This window comes from Vidua chalybeata, chromosome 26 (genome assembly GCF_026979565.1).
Source record: "Vidua chalybeata isolate OUT-0048 chromosome 26, bVidCha1 merged haplotype, whole genome shotgun sequence".
In the NCBI taxonomy this organism is placed as follows: Eukaryota; Metazoa; Chordata; class Aves; order Passeriformes; family Viduidae; genus Vidua; species Vidua chalybeata.
This window is the reverse complement of record NC_071555.1, coordinates 5,166,735-5,187,296: the sequence shown is the minus strand read 5'-3', so window position 1 is coordinate 5,187,296 and position 20,562 is coordinate 5,166,735. Positions and strand designations below refer to the sequence as shown.

The 20,562-nt window shown below is 56.0% G+C and overlaps 1 protein-coding gene across 1 annotated transcript in view; it reads left to right on the top strand.

Moving 5' to 3' along the window:
- Nucleotides 1-20,562, top strand: part of SCN4A (sodium voltage-gated channel alpha subunit 4) — a 44,090-nt gene that overhangs the window by 19,910 nt on the left and 3,618 nt on the right. The window contains exons 12-25 of the mRNA XM_053965182.1: nt 29-152; nt 1,284-1,522; nt 3,226-3,399; nt 3,674-4,030; nt 7,542-7,973; nt 12,616-12,745; nt 13,059-13,213; nt 14,362-14,535; nt 15,190-15,312; nt 15,545-15,823; nt 17,074-17,127; nt 18,520-18,657; nt 19,198-19,302; nt 19,995-20,265. Coding sequence (XP_053821157.1) covers nt 29-152; nt 1,284-1,522; nt 3,226-3,399; nt 3,674-4,030; nt 7,542-7,973; nt 12,616-12,745; nt 13,059-13,213; nt 14,362-14,535; nt 15,190-15,312; nt 15,545-15,823; nt 17,074-17,127; nt 18,520-18,657; nt 19,198-19,302; nt 19,995-20,265 — 2,755 coding nt within the window. The remainder of the gene's footprint in view (nt 1-28; nt 153-1,283; nt 1,523-3,225; nt 3,400-3,673; nt 4,031-7,541; nt 7,974-12,615; nt 12,746-13,058; nt 13,214-14,361; nt 14,536-15,189; nt 15,313-15,544; nt 15,824-17,073; nt 17,128-18,519; nt 18,658-19,197; nt 19,303-19,994; nt 20,266-20,562) is intronic.

The following is a 20,562-nucleotide window of genomic DNA, read 5'->3' as shown; positions in this document are numbered from 1 at the left end:
TCTGCATCTCTCCCTCCTCTCCTCCCAGTTCAACCCCACCTATGAGCTGGAGAAGCCAGACCTCAACCACCTCACTGTGGGCAACCAAGATGGGCCAGGGCTGGAGAAGAGGGTGGGAAGTGCTATCAGTGTCATCTCCAACGCTGTGGAAGGTATGTCCCGCTGGGTGAGGGTCCTGGTCAGTGCTGCAGGGCCTGGGTTGGTGACAGTGGCTGTCCCAAATTCCCAGCCCCACACAAGGGATGACTCCAGCCCTTGGGTCTCCATATGGGGTCAGTGAAGCTCAAACCAGACTTTTCACCCCAGCTCACTGGGATGATGCCTGGAGGCAATAATCCAATATTTCACACAAATTAAAGGTATTCCAGCTGATGAGTGGAATTTTCAGAGCCAACTAGGAACTGCTGAGCAGCTTCCCACGAGCTGCTGTGTCAGCTTCAGCAAAAAGCACCATGAACTCAGCAGGTCCTGTCCCCTGTCCCCCCAAGAACAGGCATGAAACCCTCTGGCCAGCCCAGAGCAGTCCCCTTGGATGTCCTGGCAATCTCAGGGTGGCAGGGACACCTCAAATCCTGCCCAGGGGCTGGGAGCAGGACTGGATCCACAGTTCCCTGGCTGATCTGCCTTTCCACCCCTCTCCAGTTCGGAGGGCCAGGTCTACATCATCTCTGTGCCTGGGCATGGGAAGGCTCCTCCTTTTAGCCCCTGTATTTTTTGGGTGCCACAATATAAAAAAGGTCTAAAGCTTTTTAAAAGTGTCCAAAGGAGGGCTAAGAAGATGATGGATGTGGAGAAGCCACATGAGGAGTGGCTGAGGTCACTTGGTTTGTTCAGCTGGAGAAGAGGAGCCTGAGGTGAGAACTCAGCTCCTCTCAAGGGGCAGCTCCAATCATTGCTGCTTGTGACCAAGGACAGGACAAGGGGACGAGCTTGTGCCAGGGGGATTTGGGATGGAGCTCAGGGAAAGGTTCTTCCCCCAGAGGTGCTGGCACTGCCCAGGCTCCCCAGGGAATGGTCCTGGCCCTGAGGCTGCCAGAGCTCCACGAGGGTTTGCACAGTGCTGCAAGGGACACCCAGGGTGGGATGTTGGGGTGTCTGGGCAGGGCCAGGAGCTGGATCAATGATCCCTGTGGGTGTCTTCCAGCTCAGGTTATCCCATGGTATTAAAATCATTGATTATCCAGAGCTGGTCCAGGACCTCAGGGGAACTTCTCCTGAAGGTCAGCACTTGCCCACCCAGGTGAGGACGAGATAATCCCACCCTTTTCCTTTCCCACCCTCAGAGCTGGAAGAAGCTCACCAGAAATGCCCACCCTGGTGGTACAAATTCGCCCACACATTCCTGGTCTGGAATTGCTGCCGTCCGTGGGTGAAGCTGAAGGAGTTTGTCAAGCTGGTGGTGATGGACCCCTTCGTGGACCTGGGCATCACCATCTGCATCGTGCTCAACACTCTCTTCATGGCCATGGAGCACTACCCCATGACGGAAGAGTTCGAGAATGTGCTGACTGTGGGGAACCTGGTAGGGAGCTCCATCCCTCCCTTTCAAACCCCCCCGCCCCAGAGGGCAGATCCCCCTCTGCTGCTGTGTGACACCTCCCAGGTGCTGCCAGAACACTGCAGGGCTCTGCCCACAGCATCCCTGCACAGGGCTGGGCCCTGGCATGGCCCAGACCAAGGGCACTGATGGGATCCACCATTCCCTGCTCCCCTCCTGCTGCACCCCTGCCAGGCTCGGTGCATCCTGAGCCACCCTCTGCATCACAACCCTGGGTGACACCACAGTGTCCCCACAGAAATGTTGGGTGCCACGGGGCAGAGCAGAGGGTGTTCCAGATTGTGGGAGCAAAAAGGTCCCCGCTAAGCAGGAAGCAACAATGCAGCATTAAAATTAATAATAATCAGGGATTTGTCCAGTGGAATCACTGCAAATCTCGGCCATCCTGATTTTATAGGTGCATTTAGTGGCTGCTCCTGCTTGGAGCTGGTGACAAATGTCTCTGAGCTGGATGGATCTGCTGCGGGAGCCCTCTGGCAGCGGTGGGCAGTGCACTGAGGAACGGGAGCGCTCCTATCTCCTGGGCTGCCCCTGTGCGCTGCTCCAGCACCTGCGGGGCCCTGGAAGCGCGGCCCTGGAGTGACAGACGCCGCTGCCCGTGCGGGCGGGACCGGCTCTGGTTTCATTCAGGAAATACAAGGGGATTAATGGGCCGGGGCTCAAGGCACGGCCGGGCAGAGGCGGCTCCAGAGCTTCCTTCGAGCCAGGAGCGGATCCTGGCTGCGGATGCAGCCCCGGGGGATGATCTAGGGGAAGGGCCAGGTGGGGATGGGAGCAGGAGGAGGAAATTCCCCTGAGCCGGGGCTGCCCCACATCCCCTGCCTGTGCCCGGGCTGGGAGCTGCCTGCGATGTACAGGACAAGGGCAGGGATCAGCTGGGAGGAGCAGGACAGGGGATGTTTGTGGGCTGGCATGCTGGGGACACGTGGGGACAATCCCCTGTGATACTGAAGCAGGACAAGGGATGTTTGTGGCTTGCTATGCTGGGGACACGTGGGGACAATCCCCTGGGATGCAGTTGCAGGAGCAGGACAGGAACATTTGTGGGCTGGCATGCAAGGGACATGTGGGGACACCCCCCGGGAAGCAGGAGCCTCCCTGCTGCTCCTCCCTGCTCCGTGAGGGACAGACCTGTCCCAACCCCGTCCCCAGTCAGGGCAGATCTGCCACAGGCCCTCTGCACATGCTGTGCCGTGGAATTGCAGCAGGGATGGCGACTGTCACCTGGCTGAGCCCTCTCTGCAGTGACACAATGCTGCAGGTGCTGCTGTGGTCCCAGGAAAGGAGCAGTGTGCAAAATCCAGCTCAGCTGTCACTGGGCTCAGGGAGGGACAGGGGCATCCCAGCAGCAGCCCAGCTCCCAGTGCTGGACATCTGTGATCTCCCAGTCATTCCAAAGGTGTCTCCTTGCCAAGGAGAATTTATTTTTAATTTTCAGCTGCCAACACTCACCTTTGTGTCCCTCCAGAGGAATCAGTCACTAGTATCCCCAGTCTGGCTTTACCAGACACACTGGGCAGCATCTGGGGAGCTTGTTCCCAGCTGGGACTGGCCCTAACAGGGTGAAATGCTTTGGGAATACACCAAAAAAGAGGGACAGTGCCCACCCCACCCCACAGCTCAGCACTGGTTTATGAAGAAGTGGTCAAGGGTGCTGCTTCCCACAGGTCTTCACAGGGATCTTCACGGCGGAGATGGTCCTGAAGCTCATTGCTCTGGATCCCTACGAGTATTTCCAGCAGGGCTGGAACATCTTTGACAGCTTCATCGTCACTCTGAGCCTGGTGGAGCTGGGCTTGGCCAACGTGCAGGGGCTCTCCGTGCTCCGCTCCTTCCGCCTGGTACGTGCCGGGGACACCTGGGCGGTGACAGGGACAGGGTGGAGGTGGCTTGTCCAACCTCCTTCATGGTGGAGGCTCAGCTTGGGAGGGCCCAACCTGGCCTGTTAAAGACAAGACTAAGTTAAATATTCAGGGAAGTTGGGAGTCAGAGCAGTTGTGGGTTTAACCCCTCCTGCCTTGGTCAAACAGCCCCGGAGGGTCAAATGGCAGTGGCACAGTCTTGTTGTGGCAATGACACCCCCAGCCACCCTCCTTCTCTCCTTGCCCCCCACAGCTGAGGGTTTTCAAGCTGGCCAAGTCCTGGCCCACTCTCAACATGCTCATCAAGATCATCGGCAACTCCGTGGGTGCCCTGGGCAACCTCACGCTGGTTCTGGCCATCATCGTCTTCATCTTCGCCGTGGTGGGGATGCAGCTCTTTGGCAAGAGCTACATCGAGTGCGTGTGCAAGATCTCGGTGGACTGCACCCTGCCCCGCTGGCACATGAATGACTTCTTCCACTCCTTCCTCATTGTCTTCCGCATCCTCTGCGGGGAGTGGATCGAGACCATGTGGGACTGCATGGAGGTGGCCGGCCAGACCATGTGCCTCATCGTCTTCATGATGGTCATGGTCATCGGGAACCTCGTGGTGAGGCTGGGGGCTGGGGCAGGGACACAGGGGGTGCTGGGGTGGGGACGCCTCTGTCCAGCTCAGCTCTTCCACAGGGCTCTGCCCGTGGCAGGGTCTGGTTGGAGCTGCAGGGAGCACAGGGATTCTCCTTCCTCCCCAGGCCCTTCAGGTGGGCTGTGCCAGCTCTGTGTAAAACAGAGGGAGGAATGATTCCTGAGGGACCTCCAGCTGAAATCAGACCAGGAACTGGGGAGAAACTGAGGCACAGAAAACACAAACGGGCTTTAGGCAGAGGCAGGAGCTACTCTAGGATAAAACAGCACTCAGCTTCAAGCTGCCCTGTGTCCTCCACTTGGCTTTTCCAGCTTTCCTGCCCCATTTCCTGCTCTCCTGATGAGGGATGGAGGCAGAGCTCCATCCATCATCCATCCATCCATCCATCCATCCATCCATCCATCCATCCATCCATCCATCCATCCATCCATCCATCCATCATCCATCCATCCATCCATCCATCCATCCATCCATCCATCCATCCATCCATCCATCCATCCATCCATCCATCCCATCCATCCATCCCATCATCCATCCATCCATCATCATCCATCCATCATCCATCCATCCATCCATCCATCCATCCATCCATCCATCCATCCATCCATCCATCCATCCATCCATCCATCCATCCATCCATCCATCCATCCATCCATCCATCCATCCATCCATCCATCCATCCATCATCCATCCATCCATCATCCATCATCCATCCATCCATCATCCATCCATCCATCATCCATCCATCCATCCATCATCCATCCATCCATCCATCCATCCATCCATCCATCCATCTATCCCTCCATCCATCCATAATCCATCCATCCATCATCCATCCCACTCTTTGCTCCAGGTGCTTTTGGGAGCAGCCCCCCCCCACTACAAAGCTTCTGCAGATCCTCAGCCTCCCCAGCCCTCACTGTGCTCCAGGTGGCATCTGGTGATAGCCAACCTTCTTCCCTGAGTTTGTAGGACCCCCTGCTCCCCTCGCCCCCATCCTACGCCCCACCCTCCCCATTGCTCCTGGCTGCCTGTGCAGCCAGAGCCGCAGGTTTGCGAGTTCCAGGCGAGCATGAAATCCTTTCTAAACTTGGTAACCCCATCGCTGGCATCTCTGGAGCTTGTTTTGCAGCCTGCGTGGGCCCTGCTCTCCCTTCTTGAGGAGCAGGGCAGGGGAGGGAAGCGCCGACTCGCTCCTATTACTTGCCGGGATTGGGTAATCCCTTTGGAATTTGCTTTGAAAAACTATCTGCCCCCGGGAGCTGCTGACCCCTGTCCCCAGGGAGGCTCTGAAAGGAGCCCGGGGAAAAGCCCAGAGCAGGCCCCGGCTCGGGTCAGCTTGGAGTGACCCAGTTTGAGGGCAGAAAGTTGGGGTTTGGGTGCCTCTTGGCTTCCCTGGCTCATGCCAGGGATTTGGGGCTTTGAAGGGAGAGCCCCTGCCTGCAGACCCTGCCCAGGGCAGTGCTGCCCCATGCCCCCCGGGCTGCCCATCTCCCACCAGCCAGCAAAGGCTTGTGATGCCACCTTTGCAGGGAATGGTGAGGCTGGGTCAGGCTGAAAATCACCCACAAGGGCACCGGTAAGGAGCAGGAGCCTGTCCAAAACCATCCACAGGGAGTGCAGGAGTTTGGACTGGGAATCCCAGCTGGGGCTCCCTGCAGATCCCTCCCAAAAGGAGCTCTGGAAGGTTTCCCTCTTCTGGAGCTCGTTTTTGGAGCAGCACAGTCCACCCACCTCTCTAGGGGACTGCTCTGGAGAAGACACGGGGGCAGCATAATTTCAGCTGGTGGGGTCAGTGACAGCCCTCCCAGAGGTGCGGGTGCCCCATCCCAGAGGTGCCATTGTCCCCTCCCAGAGGTGCAGGTGTCCCCATCCCAGAGGTTGGGTGTCCCCATCCCAGAGGTGCACCCCAGCCCTCAGGGCAGCTCTGCAGCTCTTGAACGGCTTCCATTTACAGCCCAGCAGAGAAACACAGAGCACAAACACGGCCAGAGCCCTCTGTGCCCTCCTCCTCCTCTCTGTCAGGCTCTCCTGGCCGTGCCTCAGGTATTTCCGAGCCCTGGAGCGCGTCCCAGAGGCTCCCAAGTCCCCCTCCCCCTGCAGGGAGGTGTGTGTTTCTCCGCGCTTCCCCTACGCAGGAAAAAGGTGACCTGTCCTTTGCTCTTAATGACACTTTGAGCATTTCCTTTGGGGTTATTCAGGGGAAAGGGAGGAAGTCAGTCGAGTGACAAGGTAATGGAGTCCTGTCCAACAAAGCCAGAGCCAGCGGCACCCATTAACTGTAACTGGTACTTAACCGGGACATTCGACTGCTGGGCCCGCGGGGATTTATTTAAAGACGTGGTTTAAGGCACATGGCATGAGCCATGTGAAAACAGCAGTGTCCTTGGATAGCAGCTAATTCCCGTCTCAGATGTGCTGCTGGCACCGCACAGCACGGTACAAACACCGACAGCTGTGGGCTGGCTCCGTCCCTGCTCTGCCCCGCGGGGGTGCCTATCCCACCCCTCTGCTCCCGAGCTGCTCCCGGTTCCTGGCAGGCAGCAACCCCAGCTGTGCCAGGAGAGGCTGTGGTGGGCTCCAGTCACGTTTTGGGATGGTGAAGTAGAAGGGGAAGCACACGAGCCCATGCTTGGAGTTGCTCAGAGCGTTTACTGGCTCGCGCTGAGGTGAAACCTCGCTTTGATGGAGCAGAGCAGTGTCCGGGACACAGGGATGGGGTCACAGCTGGGTCCACGCTCCTCCATGGTCCCAGGGTGTGGGAGACCCTCAGGAGCTTGCTGGGCATCTGGGCTACCAAAGGCAGGGAAGAGGGAGAAGAGAAGAAGAAAACTGCAGCTGAGAGGACAAGCAGGAGATTTCATTCTGAGCAGAAGGGACATAATCACAGAACCATGGAATCCCAGACTGGTTTGGGTTGGAAGGGACATTAAAGAGCACTCGGCCCCACCCTATGACATGGCCAGGGACACCTTCTACAATCCCAGGTTGCTCCAAGCCCCATCCAGCCTGGCCTTGGACACTTCCAGGGATCCAGGGGCAGCCACAAAAGCTGAGCTGCATCTCTGGGGCTGGTGGGGAGAAGCACCAGAGACTTGGGGAGTCCCCCATGGGATTCCTGGAGCTCCAAGAGAGCAAAGGAAGGGACACACTCACAGATCCACAGCAGAGCTTGAGAGAAGCTGAAACCATGACTGGCATCACTTGCAGAGGGATCTGCAGGATCGTGGGAGCCCAGGGTGAGGTGGAAGGCATCAGAGCCCAGGGGGTTTGAGGAGGAGCATGTCCATGTCCTCCAGGAACAGGGATCGGCACCTCTGCAGTCCCTAGAGCTGGTGAGGGCAGGGCAGAGCACATGAGATGCTCAGTGAAGGGGTTTGTCCAGAGCCACCAGTGATCCCTGCAGCTCCAGAGGGAAATCCTGAGGCTCAGAACCTGCTGGACCTCAGGGCTGGCGTTTGCTTTGTCCCCCCAGGTGCTAAACCTGTTCCTGGCTCTGCTGCTGAGCTCCTTCAGTGCCGACAGCCTGGCGGCGTCGGACGACGATGGGGAGATGAACAACCTGCAGATCGCCATTGGCCGCATCACCCGTGGCATCGCCTTCGCCAAGGCCTCGCTCCTGGCGCTGCTGCGCCGGCTCTGGAAGGGCAAGAAGGTGGCACCAGAGGAAGAGCAGGACCCCAGCAAGAGAGACAACTCTGTGCTCAACCACGTGGACATGGCCCTGGAGCCCAAGTCAGGGTACCTGGATGGCATCACAGGCAAGGAGCACATTTTCATGGATGAGCTGGACCACATGAATTTCATCAACAACCCCAACCTGACGGTGCAGGTCCCCATCGCCTCTGAGGAGTCCGACCTCTACGAGGAGACCAGCACCCAGTCTGATACCGAGGACACCACCAAGGTCGGGAAGGCGGGTGGAAGGGAAGGGTTTCACCCCAAAACTGGGACTGGCCTGTTCTTGCTGTGCTGCCCAAAGAGTGATGTTTGTTTGGGTCACTTTCACCCTTCTCACAGGGCATGGCATGGGCCAAACTTGGTATTTTCCAAGCTAACATTTCCCAGTGTCAGCTGGAGTGGAGGGGAGGGTCCAAGCAGGGTTTTGGCTGGTTTGGGTCAGACTACGGGGTTATTGCTGATGCCAGAGAGCCCCAGCACACCACGGGGGCAGTGCAAGGGTCAGAGCGCCCGTTTGGGGTTAAAGATGTCCCAGAGGAACCCGATGCCAGGAAATCTGCTGATGGCACTATCATTGGATCCACTGCTAATGCCTCGGAAAGCACCATCCTGGGGGGGCCTGAACCAGATGGGGGAGCTTAGCAGGGGTGAACGTGAAAGCGAGGGGTGTGGGAACCAAAGCTGAGACAGCTGAGCCTGCTCTCCAGGAGACTGCTGGGGTCCACTCGGAGGGTGGCGGGGGGACAAGAAACTTGGGAAGATCCAAGTGGACACAAAAGGGTGATGGTGTGGTGGGAAATTACTGCTCACTCCAAGGTCCTGGGGACACAGGGGGCAGGTGCTGAGGGGGACAGGAGCAGGTGCATCAGCCTGGGAAGGGGCTTTGTTTGGACAGTAGGACAGCTCTGAGCAGGGATTTGTTGTGACTGGATGGCAAACGTGTTCCAGGAGCTGAGGGAACTCTGGAAAGCTCCATCCCAACCAATCCTGCCAGGTCCGAGAGGCATCTGGTGCTGCTGAACACCTGGATGGGACTGCACAGGGAGCCCCAGAAAGGCTGGAAAATGAAGCAGGGCTCCCAAAACTGCAGAACCTCTCACCTCCCTCCCACCTGCAGGCTCCTCACAGCTCAGCACGGTGACAGGGACACAGCTTGGCACGACATGGGGCAAGGAGAGGGGACAGTCATGATTATTTAGTGATATCTGGGGCAATAGGGAGATTTCAGCATTTGGGGTGCAGAGGGGGACGGGAGGGGCTGGCCACTGTCCCTGCCAAGCCCTACAGAGGGGACAAACTTGCGTGGAGCACCTTGGTCAAGGGAATGGACCAGGGGGGTTGCTGCTCTCAATTCCCTCAGGGTTGCCACCAGGAGGGCTGAGAGTTGGCATTTCCCCCCACATTTTTCCTACTCAACCCCAGTCCCACAGCAGCAGTGCCCAGCACGCTGGGCGCACTGCAGAGATGATGCCAATGCCAGCCTGGCCACAATGGCAGGGGACACAGGGCTTAGCTCCCTGTCACCACAAAGTGCTTCCCAGCAGGTGGGAAAACCTTGGGGTGCAGTTATAGGACCCATCCTGGCACAGCTCTGGGCTTTAGGGCGTGTTCAGCAGAGAGCACCCGCTCCAAACACTGCATGGAGAAACTCTGAGCTCAGCAAAGGCAAAGGGCACCTCTCAACCAGTAAATACCAGTTCAGCCCATCGGGGCTGTTGGCTTTGGTGCCTAAATTCAGTCAAAGCTGACTCAGGTGGGAGCCAAGGGGGTGCATTAAAAACAGGGACCCTGCCCAGGCAGGGGGAATGATGGGCTGCAATTCATCATGAAATCACAAATTATTTGGGTTGGTGAGGGTCTCAAAGACCATGTAATTCCAATCTCCTGCCATGGCAGGGACACCTCCCACTGTCCCAGGCTGCTCCATCCAGCCTGGCCTTGGGCACTGCCAGGGATCCAGAGGCAGCCACAGCTGCTCTGGGCACCCTGTGCCAGGGCCTGCCCACTCTCCCAGGGAAAAATTCCTGCCCAATATCCCATCCAGCCCTGTCCTCTGGCAGTGGGAGCCATTCCCTGTGTCCTGTCCCTCCATCCCTTGTCCCCAGTCCCTCTCCAGCTCTCCTGGAGCCGGTTTGAGCAAGGGGCTGTGAGCTGTGCCAGACCCTCCCCTTCCCCAGGTGAACACCCCCTGCTCTCCCAGCCTGTATTCACAAGGTGAAATGACAATTATTTAATTTAGCACTCAGGTGCGAAAGGGCGACAGTTCCGGCAGTTCCGGGCTTGGTGCCGCCGGGTGCGTTCACACCGGGGATCAGCTCCAGATGGAGCCAGAGCCCCGCATAGCGCCTGCTCCGGGAACACTCCCACCGTGACCAGCCCGAGCCGCGCTGATAAACCCTCTCCCCTTCCAGAGCAGCTCCTTTCCAAGGAAAAGCTCTTTTTTCGGGGAAATGGCAGGGGCAGGATCATCGCAGCTACACTTCTGCGTCCTGTGGTTGATTTCTCTTTGCAGCTCAGAGCAGGGAGGAGGTGCCAGCCTGGGCTGTGGCTCTGCAGAAGCAGCGCAGGGCTCAGGGCTTTTCCAGGGGCTTCTTCCATGGGGATCCCACCCTGCTGGACACATGATATTATGATATGATATGGTATGATAATATATTTACACTGGCTAGACATTTTCAGTGTCTCTGATGAGAACTGTAAGTGTTCCACTGCCCTCACGAGCTGATTTCCTGCTCGCAATATTACAAGCTTTGTTATTTTAAGTTCTGCAGTTGGAAAAATACAAATTAGCTGAATGGCAAAATATCCAAAGGTGATCTTTCACTACTGTACTTAGGGAGGAAGGCCTAGCAATGGGATGTCCAAACTGCATCATTTGCATCTGCAAAGCAATGGTGGATATCATCTCCTGGTCTTGGAAAACTGGTAATAACTGAGAAGAAAGTCCAGTCTCAGTTACTCCATACTGAGTTGAAAGTAATTATTAAACACTTAATTGACTTAATACATCATACTTGTTCCTGCCCTGGAGGATGCAGGAAGAAAAAAAACCTGAGATGCTCCGGGCTCTGGTGCAGCACAGGGGTGTTGTCAGTGGAGCTGAGGGAGCTGGGGAGGCTCAGCCTGGAGAAAAGGAGGCTCAGGGGGGCCCTTCTGGCTCTGCACAACTCCTGACAGGAGGGGACAGCCGGGGGGTCGGGCTCTGCTGCCAGGGAACAGGGACAGGAGGAGAGGGAACGGCCTCAGGCTGGGCCAGGGGAGGTTTGGATTGAAGATTCGGGAAAATTCCTGCATGGAAAGGGGTGTACAGCTGCCCATGGCTGGGGTGGAGTCCCCATCCCTGGAGGGCTTTAAAAGCCATGTGCATGTGGCACTTGGGGACATGGTCAGTGGTGGCCTCGGCGGTGCTGGACTCAATGGTCTCGGAAGGCTTTTCCAACCTGAACAATTCTGTGGTCCTCAGGGCTGTGGGTTATGGGCTGAGTCAGGTGTGCAGTACCAAGGATGGGAAAGCCCCAGGCAGGCTGGAGATGCTGTGCCAGGTGGGGTGGAAATTGCCCTCCAAACCTGCTGCTTCCAGGAGAGGGAGGACTCAGGAGCCCCCAGGGATGGGTTTTATCCCTGTTCCCACCCAGCAGAACCTGCCCTGAGCTCCACCCATAGAACTCCTGGATTCCATGAGCCATCCAAGGGCCTTTTGGACCTTCCCCCACATCTCCAGGGCAGCTGCACTGGTTTGTCCCCACCCTGACCCTTTCTAAAGCTGTCCTGGAGGCAGATGGCTCCTGTGGGGTCACAGCTTGCCTGGCTCCGTGCTGAGCCTCCCTAATCCCCCTGGCCCTCCTGAGAGCTGGTGCCAGCCCTGCTGCTGTGTCCTCTCCTGCATGTCCCCAAAGGTCCCCCACAGCCACATCTTCTCACAGAGATGTGGCTGTGGCCCCAGAAGCTGTGGGCAGTGATGGTGCCTCAGTTTACCCCAGGGGCTTTTCCCTGGTTTTTGGAGAATGGAGCAGCTCCTTTATGGATTACCAAAAGCAGGAGCAGCCTGAGGGGAGGATTATCTCCTTCCCATGTAAGCCAGCACCTTCCTGTGCTGGAAATACCCATCCTGGATCCTCGGGTTCCTGCTGCTCCCAGGTAGGATAGGCAGGGCTGGGGATCTGCTCGTTCCTCAAGTGTTACACAAGGGCTTCTCAGAAAGCCAAAAAAAAAAAAAAAAAAAAAACAAAAAAAAAACCAGAGGAAAAAGAGTCCCAGGGGCTTGCCAAGGTTTTCTCTTGTTATCAGCCCCTCTGGCCTTGCTGAGTGGTGTCTGGGAAGGCAGCCAAGCTGAGCTCTGGAGCACGGTGGAGCTGGAGAGAGGTATTTGGGGTGCAGGTTTTGAACTTGGGTGAACCTCGGGCTGAGGAACCTTCAGCACGAGCTGAGCCAGAGGGAGGAGAGAGCAGAGGCTGCTTGGGTTTCTGCACCAAAGGGGGGTTGGCAGAGCAAGTCTGGGATGGGGACACACAGAGGAGGAGGAGGAGGAGGAGGAGGAGGCAGTGAGAAAATCAGCCTGAGGTGGTGGCACAGGTGGATGGGAGATGGAGCTGCTGTGCTGGGAGGAAGGCTGGGATCAGGGGACCTTCTGTTCCTCTGAACCTGGATGAGAAGCAAAGCTCAGGTACCAACAACCCTCCAAGGTTTGCATCCCTGGATGATTCAACAGCTTCTGGGCTGGGTGTCCATGGGAGGGGGACTCGGAGCATCCTCCAAACAAAGGGGTCCCACCACCCATCTGGTCCTGCCTGGGCTCTCTAGGGCACAAGGAGCATGGCTGGAGGCAGCCCAAGGTCAGGAGCCTGGCCTGAATTGCTGTCCCCCTGCAGAACCCCCTGTCCAGCGACAACGCCTCGTCCGTGTGCAGCACGGTGGATTACAAACCCCCCGCGCCCGAGGAGGAGGAGGTGGCAGAAGTGGCTGAGGAGAGCAACGAGCCCGAGGAGTGTTTCACTGAGGGTGAGGGACAGAGCAGGGCTGGAGACCCTGTGGGCAGGGGAGATGGGTGTGGAGCAGGGAAATGGGGGTGGAGGAGCCACTGCTAACCAGTTCTTGCAGCACAGGGACCCCCCAGGCTCCCTGAGCTCAGCCCCGACTCCAAATCCTCCTGTACCACCCCAGAGACGATCCCCATGGAGCTCCCCTCATGCACCGCACCTAAGCCCAGCAGGATCCTGGTCCAGCTTCCACCAGGGAGGGTTTAAAATGCCAATAAAACTGGGAATAGTGGGAACACCCTGGCCAGGAGTGACCTCCAGCCCCGTGTCCCCAGGCTGTGTGAAGAGGTTCCCCTGCCTCTACGTGGACATCACCAGTGAGAAGGGGAAGATTTGGTGGAACCTCAGGAAAACCTGCTTCCGCATCGTGGAGCACGACTGGTTCGAGACCTTCATCGTCTTCATGATCCTCCTCAGCAGCGGGGCACTGGTAGGTGCCACCTTTCCTCTGCCCCAAGGGCTCTGCAGCAGCTTCCCAGCCTGGGGGAGCTCAGGGAGGTGGCAGAGCCCAGGCTCTGGGCATCTCCTGTGCCAAATAATCCAGCTGTGGGCAGATGTTTGATTTCCAACCCCATTTGGCTCAGCTCTAACATCCTCCAGGAGTCCTGGTCACCTTCCCCAGCATTCCTGGACCATCATCCACAGGCTGTGGTCCATGGTCCATGGCTCCAGGGGATGCCACTGCCTACAGCCCCCACTCCTGCTCTTAATGCCAACTATGAACCATTTATTGAGCTTTGTGTGGTTCCTCATTTCACCACCACCATCACCGGCTGTCAGGAGGTGCTGGACAAACAGTTCATGGTTTTTATTTTGCTGTTCAGCACCTCCATCAATGCCTGGTGCCCCCTCTCAGAACCTGGGTGTTGTGTTAAATCAACCTAATTAATTACCAGAATTGGCCTGGTGCTCTTCTCCGAGTGTTTGGGCTGGATTTAACCCAGGAAATACCAACTTCTCTGCAGGTTTGGAGGTGAAGAGAGAGGGAAGGAGAACAGAGGGACTGAGAGGCTTTTCAGACACACTTTACATGTCTGCAGCTCGCTCTGAGGTGGTTGGGGTCGTCTGAGGTTGTAGCTGGTGCAGGAATTGAAAGCTGTGCTACCCCAGCTGTGCAGCACCTGGTCTCCACACCCATACCTCCAAGTGCTTACTCAACACGTGGGTGTAGCACTCACCCAAACTCCTCAGGGCATTTTCAAAACTCCCAAAGCACCCTAAGGTGTGGGTTGGTGTCCTAGGAAGTTTGAGCTGAGACACCTGGGAATTGGATGCAGCTGGACTTTGGCTTCAGTGAAGCTCTGCTTTGGGTCCAACCCTGCAAAGCCAACAGGGACCTGCAAACAGGAGCTGGACCCCATGTGGATGAGGTCCTCATGGACCAGCCATCCTTTGGCTCCCAGCCCTGGAGAGCAGGGAGATGCCAGCATGGGTGTGCTCTGGGATGCCACAGGACCCATGGAAGGATGTGACTGTCACGGAGCTCCGTGGGGCCCCATGGAAGGATGGGACTGTCATGGAGCTCCGTGGGGTCCCATGGAAGGATGGGACTGTCACAGAGCTCCATGCCCCTTGCAGGCTTTCGAGGACATCTACATCGAGCAGCGCAAGGTGATCCGCACCATCCTGGAATACGCAGACAAGGTCTTCTCCTACATCTTCGTCATCGAGATGCTGCTCAAGTGGGTGGCCTATGGCTTCAAGGTGTACTTCACCAATGCCTGGTGCTGGCTGGATTTCCTCATCGTGGATGTACGTGATGAGCAGGGCCAAGCCAAGGGGCCTGGGGGCATTAGGGGCTGTTGTAAATGAACCCAGATTGTATTTTAGAAGATATAGGGGTGGCTGTGGAATGAGGGCTTATAGCATTACTTAAAATAATGGTCCCTCACAGGAAGGAACACTTCATTCCTGGTTGCAGGAACCTTTCAAACCCTTCTGTTTTACACCCAGGCCAAGAACAGCCCCTGTAGTTCCACCAGGCCCAGTAGAGCTGTGAAGGGACACAGGGTCTCCCAAATGGTCCGTGACAGAGCAATCTGTCCTTTCTGTGCCCCACATCAATTCCACCTTTACACTCAAGAGGTGTCATCCTGACCCTGGATCCCTGGAAGAGTCCAAGGCCAGGTTGGACAGGGTTTGGAGCAACCTGGGATAGTGGAAGATGTCCCTGCCCATGGCAGGGGTGGCACTGGATGGGTTTTGAGGTCCCTTCCAACCCAAATCATTCTGGGATTCTGTGACCCTCGAGATGTCTGGTCACCAGGGACCCCAAGGACTCAAGGTCTGTGTCCCAGGGCTAGAGGATGACCACCAGCCTGAGGGACTGGGGAGAGAGGGCAGGGCAGGAGCTGCAGCTGTGTTTCCACCTGAGGTGCTGCTGATCACTTGGGCTGCTCCTTCCAGGTGTCCCTGGTCAGCCTGACAGCAAACTGGCTGGGATACTCCGAGCTGGGAGCCATCAAATCCCTGCGGACACTGAGGGCTCTGCGACCCCTGCGTGCTCTGTCCCGTTTTGAGGGCATGAGGGTAAGTGTGTCCCCGTGTGCTGCTGGCCCTGACAGGGACATGAGAGCCCTCAGCAGTCCTCTACATCACAGACATTCCAGTTGGTTTTCAGGGGCCTCCAGACTGGTGGGATCAATGCTAAGGTACCTTTGGTCCAGTCTGACCTCACTCCATGCTGCTGGGGAGGGCAAGGTTGGGCATGGGGACATGAAGGTCCCATCCAGGTCCCTCAAGGTCTTTTCTGTCCTTGCAGGTGGTGGTGAATGCCCTGGTGGGTGCCATCCCCTCCATCATGAACGTCCTGCTGGTCTGCCTCATCTTCTGGCTGATCTTCAGCATCATGGGGGTGAACCTATTCGCAGGGAAGTACTACAGGTGTGTCAACACCACCACCGGGGAGCTCTTCAACATCGACGCGGTCAACAACAAGACCGACTGCATGGCCCTGCTCTACACCAACGAGGTCAGATGGGTCAACGTCAAGGTCAACTTCGACAACGTGGGCTTGGGATACCTGTCCCTGCTGCAGGTGGTACGTCACGACATCGGGTGTCACCATCCAGGACGTGTGGAGCAGAGTGGTGGGATGAGCATCAGGGCTGATGTGGGATGGGGTATCTTAGCTGCTTCTTGGCTCCAAAGCTGCTTTTTAACACCAGAAAAAAACCAAAAAAACAAAAAAAAAAAAAAAACCTTTAGGAAAGGAGGGAAACTCCTAGCCAAGGAGGAAAAGGGACAGGGTAGAAGATGGGAGGGGAAGGTTTCACCAGGGAACTGCTGCAGATGGGTGCAGCAGCACCAAGGCTGGCGCTGCAGAGCAGCCCTGGCCCAGCACAGGATGTAGAGTCAGGAAGGGAGGCTCTATCTTACCCCTGCACCCCTTTGGAAAGTTCAGTCTGCTCCAGCCGTAGGTTGTGGGGCGGGTGACGACTGGAAAAAGGGCACACGTGTCCCCTGCGGGCAGTGGGCGAAGGCAACCGGGTTCCACTGAACTCCCCACAGCTGGGCCAGGCAGCAAAGGGGAACTGCTCACCACAGCTTTGACAAAAATATAGATGTGGGCTCCATTATGGGGCAGGCTGGGGCTACTCCCATCAGATCCAGGGGAACTGGTGGCTGCAGAATCGGAAAACAACCCCAGCTGATGACTCTGCTTCTAAATTCAGCTTCCTCTTCAGCCTTGTTGTTCTATCAGATTCAGGAAACAAAATGTGCAGACCTTTTGTTTAACAAATCAGCAGCAAAAGGCTGTAAGAGATGCAGTGGAAACCCTGTAAAAGACTTGGTGTAGTCCCCCACCCTGCTGGGATGGGAATTCAGCAGAACCAGAGGCAGGATGTGGAAGTCAGGGCTATGGAGGTGGCACAGTTTGGGACTGGAAAGGAGGCAGCTGGCCCTGACACAGCTCTGCCTTTGGGAAAATGACTTCAAAGAGAGCAGAAGGGAGAAAAGAGTCAGTTCCTTCTTTTCCCTGCCTTGTTTGCAGTGGTGTTTTGAAAAGTCACTGGTAGCCTCAGCTCCAGAATGGTCTATGCATATTCATATTCAAATTTCAATATTTCTGGGACATTTTTTGTGTGGATTCAACCCCTGTTCCTCTCCTGCCATTCCCACAGAGAAGCCGGAGTGCCCAGAGCTAAACCCCAGACATGCACCCATCACATTCCCTTTCTTTCCAGCCACAAACAGCTCCCAGAAAATACCTTCTTCTCCACTGCCACAGAATCACAGAATCCTTTGTGTTGGAAAAGACTCCAAGTCTGACCATTCCTGTTCCCACAGGCAACCTTCAAAGGCTGGATGGACATCATGTACGCAGCCGTGGACTCACGTGAGGTGAGGAGACTGGGAACAGGACCCCAGAACTGAGGCTGGGATGGATCCTTGGCTACAGCATCACCTCTGGCTCTGCCTTTTGGTGCTGGATCTCACCCATGACTTCAGCCAGGACATGGGTTACAGGGTGGAGAAACCCCCAAAACATATCAGATCATGGAATCCCAGCATGGTTTATCTTGGAAGTGACCCTAAAGCCCATCCAGTGCCTCCCCCTGCCATGGGCAGTGACACTTTTCACTATCACCAGGGTGCTCCAAGCTCTGTCCAACCCAGCCTTGGACACCTGGACAGCCGCAACATCCCCCTGCTGAGCTGCACAGCCTCGAAGAGGGCAGCCATGTGTCCCTGTGCCACCCATGTCATTGTCACCTGCAGCCTGGCCCCACACTGGGCTCCCACCCCACCCCACAGCGGGGGCTGAATCTGCTCCACTCAGCTTCAGTTCCAGGGGCCAAAATCCCCATTCTGCCCCCACTGCTCCAACCTGGAGGGCTCCCTCTTCTGCCTGCTGTGACATGATGTCCTCTGTGACCCCTCTACCTGGGAAAGCTCATCCCATCCTGGAGAAAGTTCCTGGCTTGCCTTGAGCAATCAGCGGGTTATGAGAACAGAGCAGCCAGCGTTCAACCATGGGGTTCAAAGAGTAATTAAAAAACCCAAGTGTTTGAAGAGTGATGTGCAAAGGTTGTTCCTACTGTGATCCACCCCCAAAAGTGTCCCCACAGCAGAAGGGTTTTCCTACTGTTCTCCAATTACACTGGGGGTCGCCCCACACACCTACAGGCCTCAAGGGCTGGTTTTCATTGCCTTCTTTTAGCACCCTTTCATCACCCTCTGAAAATCCCTCAGGTCTCTGCCCCACCTGGGGCAAAGCTTGTCTGGGAGAAAATTCTCCCTGTTCTGACAAGAACTTTCCTCAAAATGGGGGAATCCAATGGGGTCACCTCAGGGTGTCCCTGGTCAAACACAGAGCAGGATTAAGGGATGGTCCTTGGGAGGAGGAGCATTGTCCAGGGTTGTTGGGCTCTGTCACCCAGCTGTGCTGGTGTGACAAATTAATCCACTTTTCCTTTCCCCTCTCAGAAATATTTCAGCTCTTGGAATGCTGATTATTGGGAAGAAACAAATTTGTTCATTAATATCACTGCAAAGAACATCCTTTCCCATTCCCCAGCCCATGCTGTGGGATCAGGGGGCAGAACGTCCTTGTCCCTCAATCAGTGTCACATGGATGTCCCTTCCCGTGGCTGCTCCCATTGGGAACACAGTCAAAAGTTTTGGAGCAGCCACGCCCTGGCTCTTTCCAAACACCACAAGCCCTTGTCTGGGGGCTTGGGGACACCTTTTTGGGACAGGGTCAGTCTCACATTTCCTGTCTCTCCTGGCCAGATTGAAGAGCAGCCACAGTACGAGATCAACCTCTACATGTACATCTACTTCGTCATCTTCATCATCTTCGGTGCCTTCTTCACCCTGAACCTCTTCATCGGCGTCATCATCGACAACTTCAACCAGCAAAAGAAAAAGATGAGTATTTCCTGGCTCCTGAGGTGCTGCCCTGGGCTGGAGGGAGCCAGCACAGCAGTGGGGTGATGGGACCAGGGCCACCATGCCCGGGACTAGGATGGATCCCAAGATTCTCATCCATTAGTGGTTTTCTGCACTGGGCAAATGGCACATGGAGCTTTGTGTCCTGGTCATAGCAGTTACAGAGGACTTAATTTACAGGTGCAGAGGGAGGAAGCAAACAGAGGCTGTGTTGTCTCTTGCCTGGGCCATCACTTTTATTTTCTTTTCCCACCCTGGGATCATTTTCCCATGCACAAGGTTGAGATAACTTCTCCTTCCAAGCCAGTAGTTCAGGACTGCCAGCCCGGAGCAGGGGAGGAGGGTGGGCAGGGCCAAGCACACTGGTGGTGCTGAGCAGGGTCTGCAGGTTACAGAGAGGACACCTTGCTCCCAGCAGGATCTCTGAGGGGCTGGAGACACTTGGTGGAAAGGGACATGGTCAGACACACTTGGTGGGAAGAGAATTCCTGAGACTAACAGCAGTGATTCCCTTTATACTTTGGAGGCAAAGACATCTTCATGACAGAAGAGCAGAAGAAATACTACAACGCCATGAAGAAGCTGGGCTCCAAGAAACCCCAGAAGCCCATCCCCAGGCCAGCGGTATGTTTGGCTCATCCTCCTGGAGTGGAGCACACAGGAAACTCTTCAAGCCACCAGCTGTCCCAAAGGGAACAAGAAGGGTCCAGGGAGATCATTTGCCCTATTGTTACTCTTCAGACAGGACCTGGCCAAGAGCTGAGGCTTCAGAAGAGGTTGACATCAGGCCACCTCTTTTGGGTCTGCCCTTTAGCCCTTGGTCTGCTGGCAGGGGCAGTGATGGGCTTTCTTTTGCAGGAATTTGGTTTTTTTCCTAGTTTGGCTCCCAGCTCCTCTCTGGAAGGGAGTTGAGCTCAGGGAAAGCTCAACTTTCAAGGCCCCAGAAGGGACCCTGGTCCAGCCAAAACATTCTCAGTTGTGATTTGGGTTTTGTAGCCCTGCAGAAGGGAGGTCCTTCCCATGTGTTAATTTGTGCCCTATTAGCTGTGGGTGTAATTAGCAAGTGGCTGTACCCTGTGCCCACTCCTCCTGGCTGTGGCATTCCCAAGTGTGCTCCATCCTGAGAGGTGTTGGGAATCCTCCCCCCATAACTTTTGGGTCTGTAAGAGCCATGCTGGCCACAGCCCTGAGGTTTCCCACACTTGTAAATATGGTTCCTTCTTCTCTGTCTGTTGTGTTTTTGTTTTGTTGTATCTGTCCTGTGTTCCCACCTCCTCTCTGGTGCTCCATCATCGCCCTTGTGTCCCTCATTGCAGAACAAATTCCAAGGGAAGGTGTTTGACTTCGTTACCAAGCAAGTGTTTGACATCACCATCATGATCCTGATTTGCCTGAACATGGTGACCATGATGGTGGAAACAGATGACCAGAGCGAGCTCAAAACCTCTGTCCTCTATAAGATAAACCTGGTCTTCATCGTCATCTTCACTGGGGAGTGCGTGCTCAAGATGTTCGCCCTGCGCCACTACTTCTTCACTGTGGGCTGGAACATCTTCGACTTCGTGGTGGTTATCCTCTCCATCCTAGGTGAGTCCTGCTGCTCCCAGCAGTCCCTCAGGGATCCCCACAGGACAATGAAGAGTGGAAGTGCTGTCACCAATCCACACCCACTGGGTGTCACTGGACCCCACTTGCACCCATTCTTTGAGCAGGGCCAAGCCAGCAGGACCCTGGGACATGACAGATGTGAGGCCACTCCAGGCCACCAGGCTGGGTGAGGGGCTGGGATATCTCTGCTCGTCCTTTATCGTTGTAACAGGCCCCCAGCCAGGTAATAATTAGTATGGACTCTATGATTCACAGAAGGTTGATTAATAATAGTCT